Source organism: Platichthys flesus, chromosome 14 (assembly GCF_949316205.1).
Source record: "Platichthys flesus chromosome 14, fPlaFle2.1, whole genome shotgun sequence".
Taxonomy (NCBI): Eukaryota; Metazoa; Chordata; class Actinopteri; order Pleuronectiformes; family Pleuronectidae; genus Platichthys; species Platichthys flesus.
The window spans coordinates 23115962-23130550 of NC_084958.1; the positions used below are offsets into that span (position 1 = coordinate 23115962).

General features: G+C 43.6%; 1 protein-coding gene across 4 annotated transcripts in view; it reads right to left on the reverse strand.

The window, feature by feature from the left end:
* esyt2a (extended synaptotagmin-like protein 2a) overlaps positions 1-14589 on the reverse strand; it is a 30539-nt gene extending 15950 nt beyond the window's left edge. For all 4 annotated transcript variants that reach the window (XM_062403719.1, XM_062403716.1, XM_062403717.1 and 1 more), the window contains exons 1-7: positions 14456-14589; positions 12967-13354; positions 4480-4521; positions 3476-3610; positions 2881-2957; positions 2300-2372; positions 1234-1323 (exon numbers count right to left, since the gene is read on the reverse strand). In XM_062403719.1, coding sequence (XP_062259703.1) covers positions 1234-1323; positions 2300-2372; positions 2881-2957; positions 3476-3610; positions 4480-4521; positions 12967-13347 — 798 coding nt within the window. In that variant the 5' untranslated portion in view covers positions 13348-13354; positions 14456-14589. The remainder of the gene's footprint in view (positions 1-1233; positions 1324-2299; positions 2373-2880; positions 2958-3475; positions 3611-4479; positions 4522-12966; positions 13355-14455) is intronic.

A 14589-nucleotide genomic window follows, 5' to 3' on the forward strand; every position in this document is an offset into this window, starting at 1 on the left:
TTCGGGCAACTATAAGTTTAACAGCTGGAACAGAATGTCACCGGACTCGTTCCAGGCATCCAAAAAAGTTTGGACAGTTGATCAAAGCTTCAGGAAAGTGCAGTTGCATTGAAGATGTGACTTAACTGTAAGAACAGGGCGGAAGGGATGTGATGACAAATCTAAATCCGGACTACGTCTTTAGTTTCAAATGTCGAGCTTGGACCATTCGTTTGGGACTTTTGAAATGTAGTTCTCGCCTTTATTTGACAGATAATGCTTCCATGCTAACATGCTAACTAAATGTTCACCATCTTAGTTCAGTCACAAAGCTGAGATCTGACCCAACAGCAGGTGACGGAGAGGAAACAGATAACCCAGACTTTTCCTTGAAGTTTGACTTCTCACCAGAAAAAATGAGATTTCAGGAGGGGAAGAAGAATTTCATGTCTTTTGGGGGCTTTTTTAATGGAAACTCTTTTCCTGTGGGTGTGGGCATTTAAGTCTGAAATCTAGAAGATAACATGTGTTGATGCACAGGAAGGAAGACGGCAGCAGTCAGGGAGAAGGAATCCACTGATAAAGAAGGACTGCAGCTCTGCAGCCATCGGGGAGACTGAGGTGGAAAGTGCTACAGCTGATGGAGGTTTAGAGAACAAACAGGGCCATGTTCCAACAGTAGGAGTGATGAGTGATGAGTGGATGTTACTCAGAACAACAACAACAACAACACTGCTACATGTCATACAACACACTAGAGGAAAGAAACACTGATAAAACAAGACATTCAATCCTCATAAGCTCCAGGGGGGCAGAACTAACTGGTGTCAATGTGTAGTCATTTTAATAAACTAAAACCGTAAATCACAGGTTCAAATCTGACTGAAAGATGTAATAAAGTTAGGACTGCACACTTCCTGCTGTTGTTTAAAGAAGTGTTTCGAGGTATCGGAGGTAAACAGGTGGATTTCAGGGGAGACACTCTGCAGGCTCATCTCATGAGGACTCACTGAGTCACTGCCTGACGTCCAAATGTCCAGACTTCACTTCACTTACCAGAAACTCATGGACACGTTCCTGGGAACTTGGTGAGTGCAGAGTCCACAAGGGGCCAGGTGGACTTTGTGTCCACCAGACTTACAAACGGAGCCGGGCTTTGCTTAGATAATGTCCATAGTGATATGGCCATGGGAACTAGTGGTGATTTGTGTTGTTTTTGTTTGTGTTGACAGGACATAAGATCAAGGTACTCACTGGTTTCTTGAGGAAGAAGACGCTCAGAGCGCCGATCAGAGGCATGTCCCCGAGCAGCGGCTCCATCACCACCCTCAACGTTCCGTGAAGCTGGAGAGGAGAAAGAACAACATGATGAACCCAGCCAATCCCGGTCCTGTTGCTGCTAACACAACATAAACATATTATCTTCACTAATGATCCGTAGGGGCTGTATTTATAATAAAAAAAACTCTATAATACACTGGAGGAAGGAATCAGAGAAAACGTGATAACTCTCCTTTAATAAAAGTCTGAATGTTTCAATGTCTCATCATTGAGCTTGTTGCTCTATCGGCAGCTGCAGTGACTCAAACCTCTGATACGCAGGCTGCTCGACTGCAGCACCAAATTTGGTTGTAGCTCGCGCTGAGTAATTAAACAAAATTTTGCTCATCAGACGGGTGCAGGGCAGAGATGGAAGATAGCCTGTTGTTGATCCTCGCTGACCTCCTGCAGCTCGCTCCTGCCTCAAGGGAGATTCTTCAAGAACCGTGTGATGCAGGTGACGCTGCGCCCGGATCAGTTTGACCAGAGAAAAAGCAACAAGGGTAGAAATCATCTAACTATATCACCCTTAAGCTCCAAGCTAACATGTATGGCACCTGAACAACTCATTTCTTCGACAGCCTATGAAAACCTGACTGCAGCCATAAAGTTTGAGCCACACACAAAGGCAAATGTTGACCCTCCGTAAATCGTTCCTGACTCTTCTCTCCACTCACTTTCTCTCCCTCTCTGATCTCTGAACAGCAAACATGGCCTGATCCTCTGCCAACAGCCGAGCAGATAACGGCTTCTTTATCGGCCGCGGTGTCAACACATTATGTAAAAGCGTCTCTGGAGAGGTCAGAGGTTAATATGGCGGTCACGGACAAATAACTGAGGGCGACAACCTATAAAACCTCACATCTGTCTCTATTTCCATCCATCAGCGTGACAGCTGGTGAATGACAATGTCAAGTCAATTTATCTTTTATCTCACAAACTTTGCCAGAGAAAATCTACCATTATAATCACCGGCAGCGTTTTATCATTGGTCTCATACCTGAATACTTTTGATCCCGGCTCTGCAGTAGAACTTCTTGATGTCAACGTCAATCTCTGTGTTCCCGACAAAACTGAGAATTGGAAAAAAAATAATGCAGTTAGGGAATTCATCCAGTGTCACAGTGTGAAAGCAGGGAGAGAGAGAAAGAGAGAAAGAAAGAAAGAAAGAAAGAAAGAAAGACTGAACTTTCTCTTCTACATGTAATTAGATTTTCTGTTACATCTTAGTTTGGACTTTAAGAGCAATCACAGGAAGTAGAGACAGAATTAAACAGTAGAAGAAGAAGAAGCAGCTGCAGTCTTCACCTCCGACGATATGTTTGAACCACGAGGATGTTCATTTGGTGCATTTAAACTACTGCGTACTACTGTAGTACTGTGTAATACTGTAGTAATGTGTAATACTGTGTCTGAAGGTGCTGATGCGGGGAGTAATTCCATCATGACCATGGCAACCACATGAAGTCAACAGTGGTCTCTTTATGGGATTTGATGACAATAATGATAATAAATAGATTTAAGCAGCTTTATCCTGTAGGAAGCAGAGGAGAGTGAGATGCTTTGGTTTCAGCGTGTTACCTGATCTGCAGATCCATGATGACCTGCCTCTTGTCCACGTTCTCTGTGTAAACCTTCACCCCGTTCACTCTCAGCGGCTGCGGACACACAACATGAGGAAACCGGTACGAGTGAGTGAACAGCTCTGAAGTAGGATTTCAACCTTTCACTGTACCAACAGTATAATTACTGCTCTGCTCTGAAGCATGAGCAAAATATGGGTCAGGGTGTTCTCCAGGACGGAACAGAAAGAAACCCGGTGGTAAAAGAAGAGTCGAGCTTTTTCAGCTCCAGGACCACGATGTTCGAAAAAATAAAATACAGATGACAAATTTAGAAACACTCCAATAGAAGATCTTAACACCTACACTGTGAGCAGCAGAGTTTAAGAGCCTAAGCTGTATTGTTGTATGTTTCAGACGAACAGTTTTTCAATAATAAAATAACTTTCAGATAACCCATCAGAGCGACCATGACATCTGCTTTTCTTATGGCTCTGTGGGAACAAACTACTACTCCTACTTTTCAGAAACTAAGCCAAAGTATCCCTGATCCAAATGCCCCCCCCCTCTTGTGCATTTGGATCCAGGGTCTGCTCGGTGTGTCTTCTCATCACCTTGTCGCCCATGTCGATCTTGGTGAAGCAGAAGGTGCTGAGATGAGGGTTGGCGCCCTTCACCGCCGGCTCGATGGTCTCCCTGAACAGCTTGTCCACAAACTGGCAGATGAACGGCCACATCTGCTTCACCGTCTGAGGAGGAGGAGAGAGAGAGAACACGATTTTCGTACATACACAACTGGAAGTCTTTGTGGACATGTTGGAGACACTTCAGATATTAATGTGGCAGTATATTGATTAGGATGAAAAAGGAAACGGTGCAGAGAGCTGGACGGGTCTGTTCCGTGTGTCGCTTGCTTCCTGTCTGCTCAGCAGGGGTAGAAGATTTCATTGCAGCTCCATGTGACCCCTTTCTAGATCGATGGCATATTCATAACTCGTATTATATTGAATATCTGCTTCTGAATATTGAAACTGATCCAAGTGATGTGGAGAAAATAATGTAACGGTTAAACGACAGGTGGTTGAGAAAGGGCTGCTGGTCACTGAGCAGGAGAAACTTGATCAAAATTATAACTTTAACGACAGAATAATATGAGAAAACTCAGAGTATGTCATTAAAGATCAACGTTATGACATTAACTTAAAATTAAACTATTTTCAAACACTCTGTACCTGTGAATATCCAAAAAGACAAATCCAACATGAACATCACTACATCAGATACAGAGAGTGAAAACTAAGTCCTTTGTTCCATTTACTTTTTACTGGACGTACTTTATGAGTACACATTTACAGTAGGTATCTCTCTCTCTCTCTACCACTCACTCTCGACCATTCTCCTCCCTCTCTCTCTCTGTCAGCACTGGGTCGGGGTCTAACAGAGCTCCAGATTCAGATGCTATTTATACACTACCTGTCTGCCTCTAAAGCTAACAGGCTAACAGAGGCTATTATAGAGACAGCTAGTGGGTGAGGATAGAGAGATAAAGGCAGTATTTGTGTGTGTGTGTGTGTGTGTGTGTGTGTCTGTGTGTGTGTGTGTGTGTCTGTGTGTGTACCTTATTCAGCCACTCTACTCTTTCCACATCTGGATAATGAACCTGGAATTAGAAAAAAAAGACAAAAGGGTTAGAATCATAATTTAACACAAAATTTCCCCATCAATGCCCTGAAGGAAATTCCTAGATGGTCATAATTGGATCGCAAGAACTGTCTTAATTTAAGTATAATATTTGTTGTTGTATTTCTTTTTATTTATAGTTAATTATAGCAAATGAGTTACAGTTAAACTTTTAAATATCAAGCCTAACTTACATTTGTGTTTCATAAGGGTTTGATAACGACATCTAAGGAATCACTTAAATTATTAAATCAGCAGATATTGACGTATCAGAAACATTTTACTCCCTAGCATCTTCCTGTGACTCGTGACTGGTGTGATGAGGATTTTGATTAGTACCTTAATAAATGAATCGTGAAATGTATCAATCATTAGCTGATACACCACACACAATGATTAAAACCTTTATTGTCTTGTTGTTAGTCATTCTGTAAACAACTGAATACCGTGGTTTTTAAACACGTGCTACGAATGCAACAAAGTCGTGTGATGGATATCTCACAGTGAGGAGAAGTAGAGGTGACCTGTTATAAGTGACACACTTGGAGTATTCGGCACAGACGCCTCGGCCTGCGGCAGATGAATGAGGCCATAAAGACATTGAATTTAAACCACAGGCTGAGGTCAGGAGAGAAGCTTCCTGCTCTGAACACAGAGCAGACTGTCACTGAGTAGAGGCCCCACAGTCTCTTTATGAAACCACATTTCAATTCTCTAAACCAGGATTTATTTAATGCACACACACTCACACACACCTGACTTTCCGGCTACATGGTTTGGTAGAAAGCTCTCGCTCCCTGAGCATTTTACTGCCGAGTCTGGCGTCTTGTTTCACGGTTTGGTTTGAACGCCTTCTGGTGAGACTCTCTTTCTCTGTTGGACTGACGTCACTCTGGTTTTAAAGAACCCTCCTGTCTCAGTAATTTGACACAGGGGACGAATCTATTGTACCATGTGCTGGGCCTGGAGTCAGAAAACGCTCACACTTCTCCACATCTCTCGTGACGTCTTGAAGACACAAAACAATAAGTGGCCACAAAGGAAAACGGGAGGTGAGGATCAGTTACCGCTCTGTGGCCCAACATGTAAATGGATCACAGATACTTGGTTGTGTCCGTTTGTTCGAGGTGAAACTCGACATGAAGCCACTGAGACTGTGAATAAAGACGGACGACTTCACAGCTCCAGTGTGTTTTCTCAAGTTCGGTTTGAATTCGTTATTTGATGATATAAAATAGAACTGAGACGCCCTGATTGACAGATTGACACTGACTCGCAATTGGTGGGACCTCGACACAGGAGCTCCATCCTGCCCAGACCCCCGGCCCCAGAGGGCCTCACTGGCACAAGATGGCATTGCCCCATTCTGGATGTTCTGGTTTAATTTGTGGAGAGTGGGAGGAAGTGTCGGGCATGGTTCTATGTGGAATGGACCACCAGATGTGGCTGTGGTCCGTCCCCGCTCTGTTTATTGCTGCGTCTGTTGCAACGTGGCAGACATTAAAATGATATCATGAATCTGGAGGCACGATCTTTCCGACTATTGGGGGAAACAATAGAGAAGCAGGAAGACAGTATATGAATAAAAAGTTGAATTCAAACTCAAAGAGCCGAATAGCAAATCAAGTTATTTCAAAAACAAAAAGGTGAACAGGAAATAAGAAGGTCCTGACAGCTGACATGACTCAGCAAACAAAAATGTAGATTCTTTCAAATTAAAAGTCAAATGAATTTATTTATCCATGATAACTAAGATTTTCTAAAACCTGCAGAGAGACACAGAAAGGAAACTGAGACATCTCCTCATCGAACCGGGAATAGTTTCTCTTTTCCACTGCAACAGAAAAAAGTATTTCACCATAAGTCCTTTTTCCCTTTTTCCATCTGCTGTTGTTGGGAAATGTGAAAGCTTTGGTCCTGCTCAGCAGAACAGCGCCCCCCCTCCTGCAGTGCATCATCTCGGATCGTATTTCATCTGCCTGTAGCAACACGCCCACACCAGCACAGACCCTTGCTCTCTTTTCCTTTTTATTGCAGCTCTGCTTTCAGCCTGGACCCCGCCTAACCTCAAAAACAGCTTGTGGATCTGACTCATGGCAAAGACGTGGCTCCAGAGACATTTCTGAGTACATGTAAAAGAGCAGGAACCAATGGGTGATCGTACTCGACAGGAGCATCCCTTCTTATAATGTGTGTGTATGTGTGTGTGTGTGTGTGTGTGTGTGTGAGTGTGTGGGTGTGTGTGGGTGTGTGTGTGTGTGTGTCAGGAGGGTAAGACTCACAGTTCAACTATGTAACAGCTGAGGTGGAAATCCTAACCTCCCTTTTCCAGCCACACCCCCGACAAAAAGCGTGTGTGTGTGTCGGAGGAATTTCTTGCAGATGCAAATATTAAGTAGTTGAAACTGATTAATTGGCCTAAATATTAAAAAGAAAATATTGGCAATGACTCCTCAGATGTTGGAATCGAACCGTTACAGGCTTGACATTTTACAGTTTAACCACAAACTGTATTCTAAGGAGACAATGAGAAGAAACATACATGAACATATTTTCTGTTTCTGTTTTTAGATTCTAATTTAAAGTACAACTGACAAATGTTCATTTTCTGTCTTAGCCTGCAGAATAAACAATTTGTCAATCTGTCAACTTGTCAATTTGTCTCTTTGTTAGAGATTCTCCTTTTCAAGGTGACAACTACACAACCAGGAAAGCTGCTCAGTGGTCTTCCCCCTTCAGACTGCAGAAAGGCTCTGAAGGGCCCAGGAGCAAGAAGACCTGCACAATGAGACAGTTGCTCACTGCTGCTGTGCTGACGTCTATATTTAGGCTCAAAGAAAGAGAGAGAGACTGTCGAGGACGTGAGGAGGACACACTGCACATCCAGGAAACCTGCTCCTGTGTGCTAAAGGATGGAAAGATATGATTACACAGCAGACCATAGTGTGTCTGTAGTCAGCTGCTGTCTCCTGCATCATTTTAATCAAACTGGGTTTTATAGATGTTCAAATCTAGTGAAGAAAAGCCTCTGTGGGGTGTTGCGTCCCCTGTTGTTGCATGAAATTGTAATAATGCCATCTCATAATGAGCACATAATGCTGGTTGGTTAATCTCAAAAGGCTGTGGATCTTGTCTCTTATCTTACAGGAGCAACTGGTTTGCGTTACAGATGACGTTGTTGTCTGACTTTCTAGAGACTTATCTGGATTCATCACCAAGACTGTGGTGCATCGTGTCACTTTCAAATTTGGTTACAGATACTTAGTAGTTCAAGAAACTCAGATCACCACACAGCAGAGAGGTGATCAAAGTTTAAATTCAAATATATTCAAAGTACAGTGGGACAGGGTACTGGACACTGGGAGGCTGCCCCAGCGTGAAGGTACAAGCAGAGCAGCACCAGGCCGCTCTGTTCCTTCACATTGTTCCCCCTCCCTGCTGCAGAGCCCTGCCCTTTGGCACATCACAGGAACAGGGAGGCCCCACCCAACGCCATGTCAGACGAGTACACGGAGACGAAGAGAGTGAGGAGGAGGAGGAGGAGGAGGAAGAGGAGGAGGGGGGAACCTCAGAGACACAGTTACCCTGTGGTTTCATGACTTTCCACGCTGTGGTTTGAGTTTTGTTTTTTTTTTATCAGTGAGAGGCCGATGGCAGAGTCCGACTGTTTGAACGTTCGTTTGCCGAGGGAAAAGGTTTAGCTGAGCTTGACTCAACGTTTCCTGCTTCAGTGACACACATCCACACCTAGAAACTGTCCAGTACAACCACACTGCCACACTACACTGACTCACACAGCCACACTACACTGACTCACACAGCAACACAACAATCCAGACACATGCCAGCAATTAGAGATTCCAGAACTAATACTGCTGTGAGGTAGTTCTGTTGAAAGATAACTTGTCCTGATATTGTTGGTCAATTAATCATTAAACTGACTGACTTTGTTTTGCACATTAAAAGTAAATATAAATCTTATGCACGTTAAGACCCACATATATTCACACATACACAAGATTTTAAAGTAAACAAAAGCTGGTGCGGACAAGGCAGGAAGTTAAAAGTTAGTAGAAAGACAAAGAAAGCTAAAGTCAACATTTACAAACACAACAATAAAGTAAAGAACACGACAAGAAAAAGAAAAGAAACATATTTACACATATGCTGCATATGTCATTATTTCTCATTCTACTCGTACAATGTGCAACCGTACAACTGGGAGTTACCAATGTTTGTTTAAGATGTTTTATTTAAAGTAAACAACAGTGATGACTGATGAAGAATACTTGAGTTTAATAAACTCCATCCAAACAACAGCAGCACATATTTAACCACATGATGAGTTAAATATTTCCTGGTTCAGGAAAGAACCCATTAAATAACAATGTGGATCTAGTGGATTTAAATATGGTTTCATCAGGGGCCTGTTGGGCGTTGAGGTCTCTACTCTACTGCCATTCTAGTTGTCATTGTTGAAATACAAAACACAATCACACACTCATGAATAAACACAAAGACATCGCTGCAGCCCTGTGTAAAGTATAAGTGTGGGACGTCATGGATTTACATTACAGTGCAACCTTTAATTTGTGTGTTTTGTTGTTGTGTGCTCCGCTGTCACTTCTCCTGATTAGGTCAAATGTGATAAATCAATCACAATCCAAAGTACTGATAAACTCAATGATACTTTATCACTTTAATGATAAACTAAACATAACAAACAGGAGTTTAAAGAGTCCTGCTGGCCTTGGCTCATAGAATATACAGCTAATAATTAGATCAATATAAAAAGATATCGATGATGATAAATGATAAATGTTTAAAGACAGATTCTTACTCCTGAGTGAAGGTTCAGCTCTAAAACTCTTCAGCATCAACCATGTGTCACACCTCCTCACTGTGCTCACAAGCCAGGAACAACGTGTAGATATACACTCAACCGTTGATGCTAGTGATGAAAAATATACTGCTGTAATTATTATCATTATTATTAATTTAAATGCAGATTTAGGAAAATAAGAGCTGACAAAGTAAAGGCAAAAATGCAAAGCCAGGACAAATTGTGAACCACCTCTCTGACGCTCAGCTGCTGAATCCAGTTCAACGTTTACCATGAGAGACCGCGACATCAGCTCCCATCAGTTTAAAGGCCTGACTGCATTCCTTGTTTTATTTCAACATTCCTCCATCTCATTGAACCCACATTCACCAAACACAGCCTGGGACGACCTCCGTGGCTGAAATTTCACATATTTGTACGATGAACTAATACTTTTCCGCGTCAGTTTGAGATTATTCATTGTAGGATTATTATATACAACATATGACGTCAACATAAACCACAAACACACATTTGACCTTGTACAATGCTTAAAATAAAGAATATGAATAAAAAGCATTGAAACTTCTGTGACTCATCTTTGGTGGTAGATCCATGTTCCTGTTTATTCTACAGAGCTGTCTCGGTTATTGTCGTGACTCATGGAGCAGACAGCTTCTCGTTAAATTCAGTATACACCTTCAAATACACAGTGAGACAAACAACACAGTCTTTTCTCCTGAAAAGGTCTTTGCTGGTGCAGATTTGTTTGTGTCTGGCAGCAGTGAGGCAGTTGTGCAGTGTCAGTTTGTCCTCAGAAGTACAACCATACCATTACCGCAGGGATTCCTGGCAAGCGAGCGATGAGCTGCTGCCCACACGTCCTATCAAGCCTCATTCCAGGCATATTTGCAGAGATAGTCAAGACAGAGAGACTACAGGCTCTAAGGACTATATTGCACATTTGGTTCATTTTGTTGATTTTACATGTTGACAGCGTTTTTTACGACAAACATTGAAAAAAGTTTCCTCCTTCTCTCCCTGAGCGTTTGTTCTCTGTTACTCTGGTGAGTGGGTTCCATCTCCTGTGAGAAGAACTGACTGAGAGTCACAGCTTCAACTGTCACAATCAGCTCCAGTTGAAGAGTGAAGCTGAACTGAGATCAGTTTAAAGACTCAGAAGTTATCAACAACCAGAGTTTATCTCCAATATTCAGCAGGAATCCTTTAAACTATCATGGGTAATATCCAGCGTTCAGTTGTGTTTGGGTTCAGGGAGTGGGACGACACCAACAACCAACAACCATAAGTTCCCATCCCTTTCATTGTTCCCTCTGAATTTGAGGGAAAGTAGTGCAGACGTTTAATTTATCATTAACTAAAATGGAAAAGGAATCAATTAAAAAGTCTATTGTGTCGACCAGAAACTAGATAGTGTGGTTTTGATTCAGTTAAAGAACAAAATAAAGACTTTCAGTGAGCTTCTAATCATTGAGTTCTGAGGTTAGTCTGCCGGAGGTAAAAAGATAGTGTATCTCGTATGAAGGACACACTGACAGCTTCTGAATGTGTCCCAGGGGTCAAAGTTCACCGCTGATTATTAATCCTTTGACATCCTTTCACCGATTTCTCATTTTCCCTCTGATCAGTCAATTAGCACCGTCTCATCCAAATGCCCCAAGTCACGTTGTATGAGGATTAAAACATCTGTGAACATCTGTGAAGCCCACAAGCAACATCCCAGACAAAAGCTTGCCGACTCACAACACGACAAACGTGGCAGCTGCCGTGTGTCTTTTAGCTTTTTGCTGAGAACCACTTCTCTCAAGGTCTGTGTGATAATGGATGTGTTGATGGGATGATCTGCGGTCGGGGGGGGGGGGGCTGTGTGTCTACTTGGCATCCTGCCATCCTCTCACCACTTTTTCCTGCATCATCGTCGATTACGTGAAAATGTCACTGCAGAACAGAGGCCTTTCATTTCCATCTCAGAGGCAGCGAGTAAATCTCACAAGACTAGAGATGGATAGATGAAGATTTGTGTGGTTTCTAAAAGGCTGAAATGCTGCATCACTGAAGGTTTAGAAACTGTTATAGTTCCTGAAAGATGGTAGTGATGTGTCATCCACTGATTGCTGTCTGATGGGATATTAAGTAAAACTCAGGCTGGAATCATGAATATGAATATGATATTTCTGACAACCTCTGTGGAGACTGACAAAGTGGATGTTTTACAATCCTCCTGCTGAGCCACCGACCCGAGCAGAGTCTAATTCTGTGGGAAACACAGATGCCTTCTCAGATGTTTGATTGAGTGGACACTGGACGGGCAGCTTCGGCATGTGGAAGGTCTCCACACCGTGTTGTCTTTGTGGCAAACACGCCAAACCAAAGGGGTGAATACAGAAAGTGACAAGCAGCACAGGTAGGATGACCCTGCTGCTTCACACTGCCGTTCTATGGAGGCCTGAGGCTCGACGGGGCCATGTGTGAATTATTCATCGAGACCTGCTACACCCTCTGGGAGAGGACGGGATTGAGGTCATCATAAAGAGTCGAGCTCAGGTTGGGATCTCTCAACTTTCCACAGGCTGTTCACCAGACGAGCAGCGATTTGCTTTGTGTCGCGTGGGACCAGATGTAGTGACTTAGGGGAAACCAGCCATCTACCATCAGCTATTAATTGTCTCCATTTGTTGGCAGCTCCTTTGCCCAAACAATCCTTTGTTCGTGACTGATGTGAAAATGTGAGCATTAGTCACCAATTTCTAATCCGGTAAGACTGACTGGCGTATTACCGTGTAGCTGAAGTTCCCAGTGCACGTGTACACCTCACGTGCAGGAGTAAAAAAATACTGATGCTGATATATCAGATGATGTACATGCATAAAAAATACAAGTACAACCAAATACACAGAGCCTGAAATGAAGCGTCAAAAGGCTGTTTTTATACTTTAAAATAATTTTGATAGTGCACTTCCTTATAAAAGGGAGGTCCGTCATTGCCACAGCGCCCCCTAGAGGCCTGGATCTACACTATGTAACCCTGGGGTACGGTGCTGGAATGTTACAAGCTGCTTTACGTCACACACCAACAAGCAGAGGCAGCTGACGATAGGAGACAGCTAGCTCGCCACATCACGACAATCAGCTTGTAAATAATAACGCAGGTGAATTACCCGTTCCACCTGTAGGGGGAGCCCGAGTAGCCGAGAGCGAATCTGGCGTTGTGTCTCTTTTAGAAAATAAATATAAATGCACATATTTCCTGCAGTTTTGATATTGGCCGATATCGGCAAACATAAACGCTGATGTGTCTGTGAAAGGCTCATATCGTTAACCATTGTCGGCTGAATGAAACATCATTGTGGCTTGAATTAGACCAGTGCTAGTCTGGAGTTTCCCATGGAAAAAGTATTTGTATCGTCAGTGGGAAGACATGGCAGCTAATTCAATTACCCCCATCAGTCCGTTTGGCAGGCCACCAGTCGTTGCTGACATCCCACATGTAGGCTTGAAAGGTGGAGCTTTAAACGGAGTCAAATAACAAAAGCAACTGGGACAAGCCAGTGACAATACTGGGAATAACGAAGGGGGACTCACCCACGGTGGCAGCTCAGTCGTAGGCACGCTCTGCTTCATCACTTTCTCCTCATGGTCCATGAATGCTAAGGCCCGGTTTATCCTGTAGTCCTGAGTGCCGTGGTTCTTCCTCCAGTAGAACAACGCGGCCAGGGCGATCAGAACCCAGCTGAAGCTGAACTCAAAGTATCCCAAGATGTAGATGGGGAAGATGAGGGCGAAGGTCTTGGCAAACTTAATCCACATCTGGGTGACGTCTGTCAGGGACGACTGCTGCTCGTCTCCCAGCTCCTCTGGAGACAGAGGCGGGCCCATGCTGGACCTCACCGGGCTGCTGGGCGCTGCCACGGGTCCGTTCGCCCCGACGCCTGGTCCCGCCGAACCCTCCATCCTGTTACTCATTTCCCCTCTGGAACGACAGATAAGGAACCCTTTGACATTTGGCACAAGCATTCACTTGGTTTTTGTAGTTGTTAAAGGTCAAAGGTCAAGTTGGCCTCTAAAAGTATGTCTATATTTTTCGGTGATATCTTAAATCTCAGTTTGAGGGAGTGTCATCGAATTTGGGACAAACATCCACTCGGACTCAAGGGGTTGAGAAATCTGAATTCCTCCTTCTTCCCACAGAATAAACCAGTGATTAGAAACCTGATTAAAAACATCTTGATTGAAATCAGAAAGGAAGCAAACCAAGTCTGAATCACAGCAAATCTCAAAATGAGTTTATCAAAAGAGAAGATAAGAGGTGACAAGTTAAGATATTGGTTATTTCACTTAAGTGGTTGAAAGGTTATTTAAGTTAGAGTAAAGTAAAGAAGAATTAAGAAGAATTGCACTGGAACTATTGAGAGTTACTAAGCTCAACGTTAGTTACTTTAAACAGTTGGATGAACAAGTGGATGTGATCGAGTTATTTATTTTACATAAATTTACTTTTCACATCCACTCAGGCTGCAGGCTGAGCTGTGGATTGGAACTCATACAAAACTCCGTTGCAAAATTCTCCACTTCTTGTTACCTCGAGTCCCGTGAAAACAGGACGCAGCGTGTAGTGGGAAAAATGGAGACGAATACATCGGGAGAATTCACTCTTTAATTCGGCATATTTTCAAATCAGCTAAACGTAATTTTAACGGTAATATTTTCAATTTGAAAACTGCCTCAGCCGTTGGCCCCGCAATCTCCCACGACGCCGCTTGTCAACAAGTGCGGGACGGTTGTTAAAGTTGATGTTTTCACTGAAATGCGTGATGCTACGTGCGGTTGTAAATGCGCCGAACAAAAACCATCGAGGGATCAATCCGAAATTCGCTTTAGTTCTTCGCTTCCATTGCGTGAAATGTTCCCTTTACGCGGCGCAACGCCAAAGTGGCTGATCTTCCAACGGAGTCTGGCGTGACGTTCTTCCCAAAGTGACACGTATCGGTGGTTCGACTTCAGCCGCTTCACAGGAGCCAAACTCCGGCCACACAACACCAACTTCTCCACTCTCAGGCGCTCCGACACTCACCGCTGTCCGCCTGCCACCTCCGTTCCTCCGGCAGAATAAAGACAGATTCACTCCGGCAGCCGAGTCCTCGCATACCGAGCTGAGAGTGTGACAGCCCGCCTCCTTCTGCACATCCTGCCGCGGCCACCAGCGGC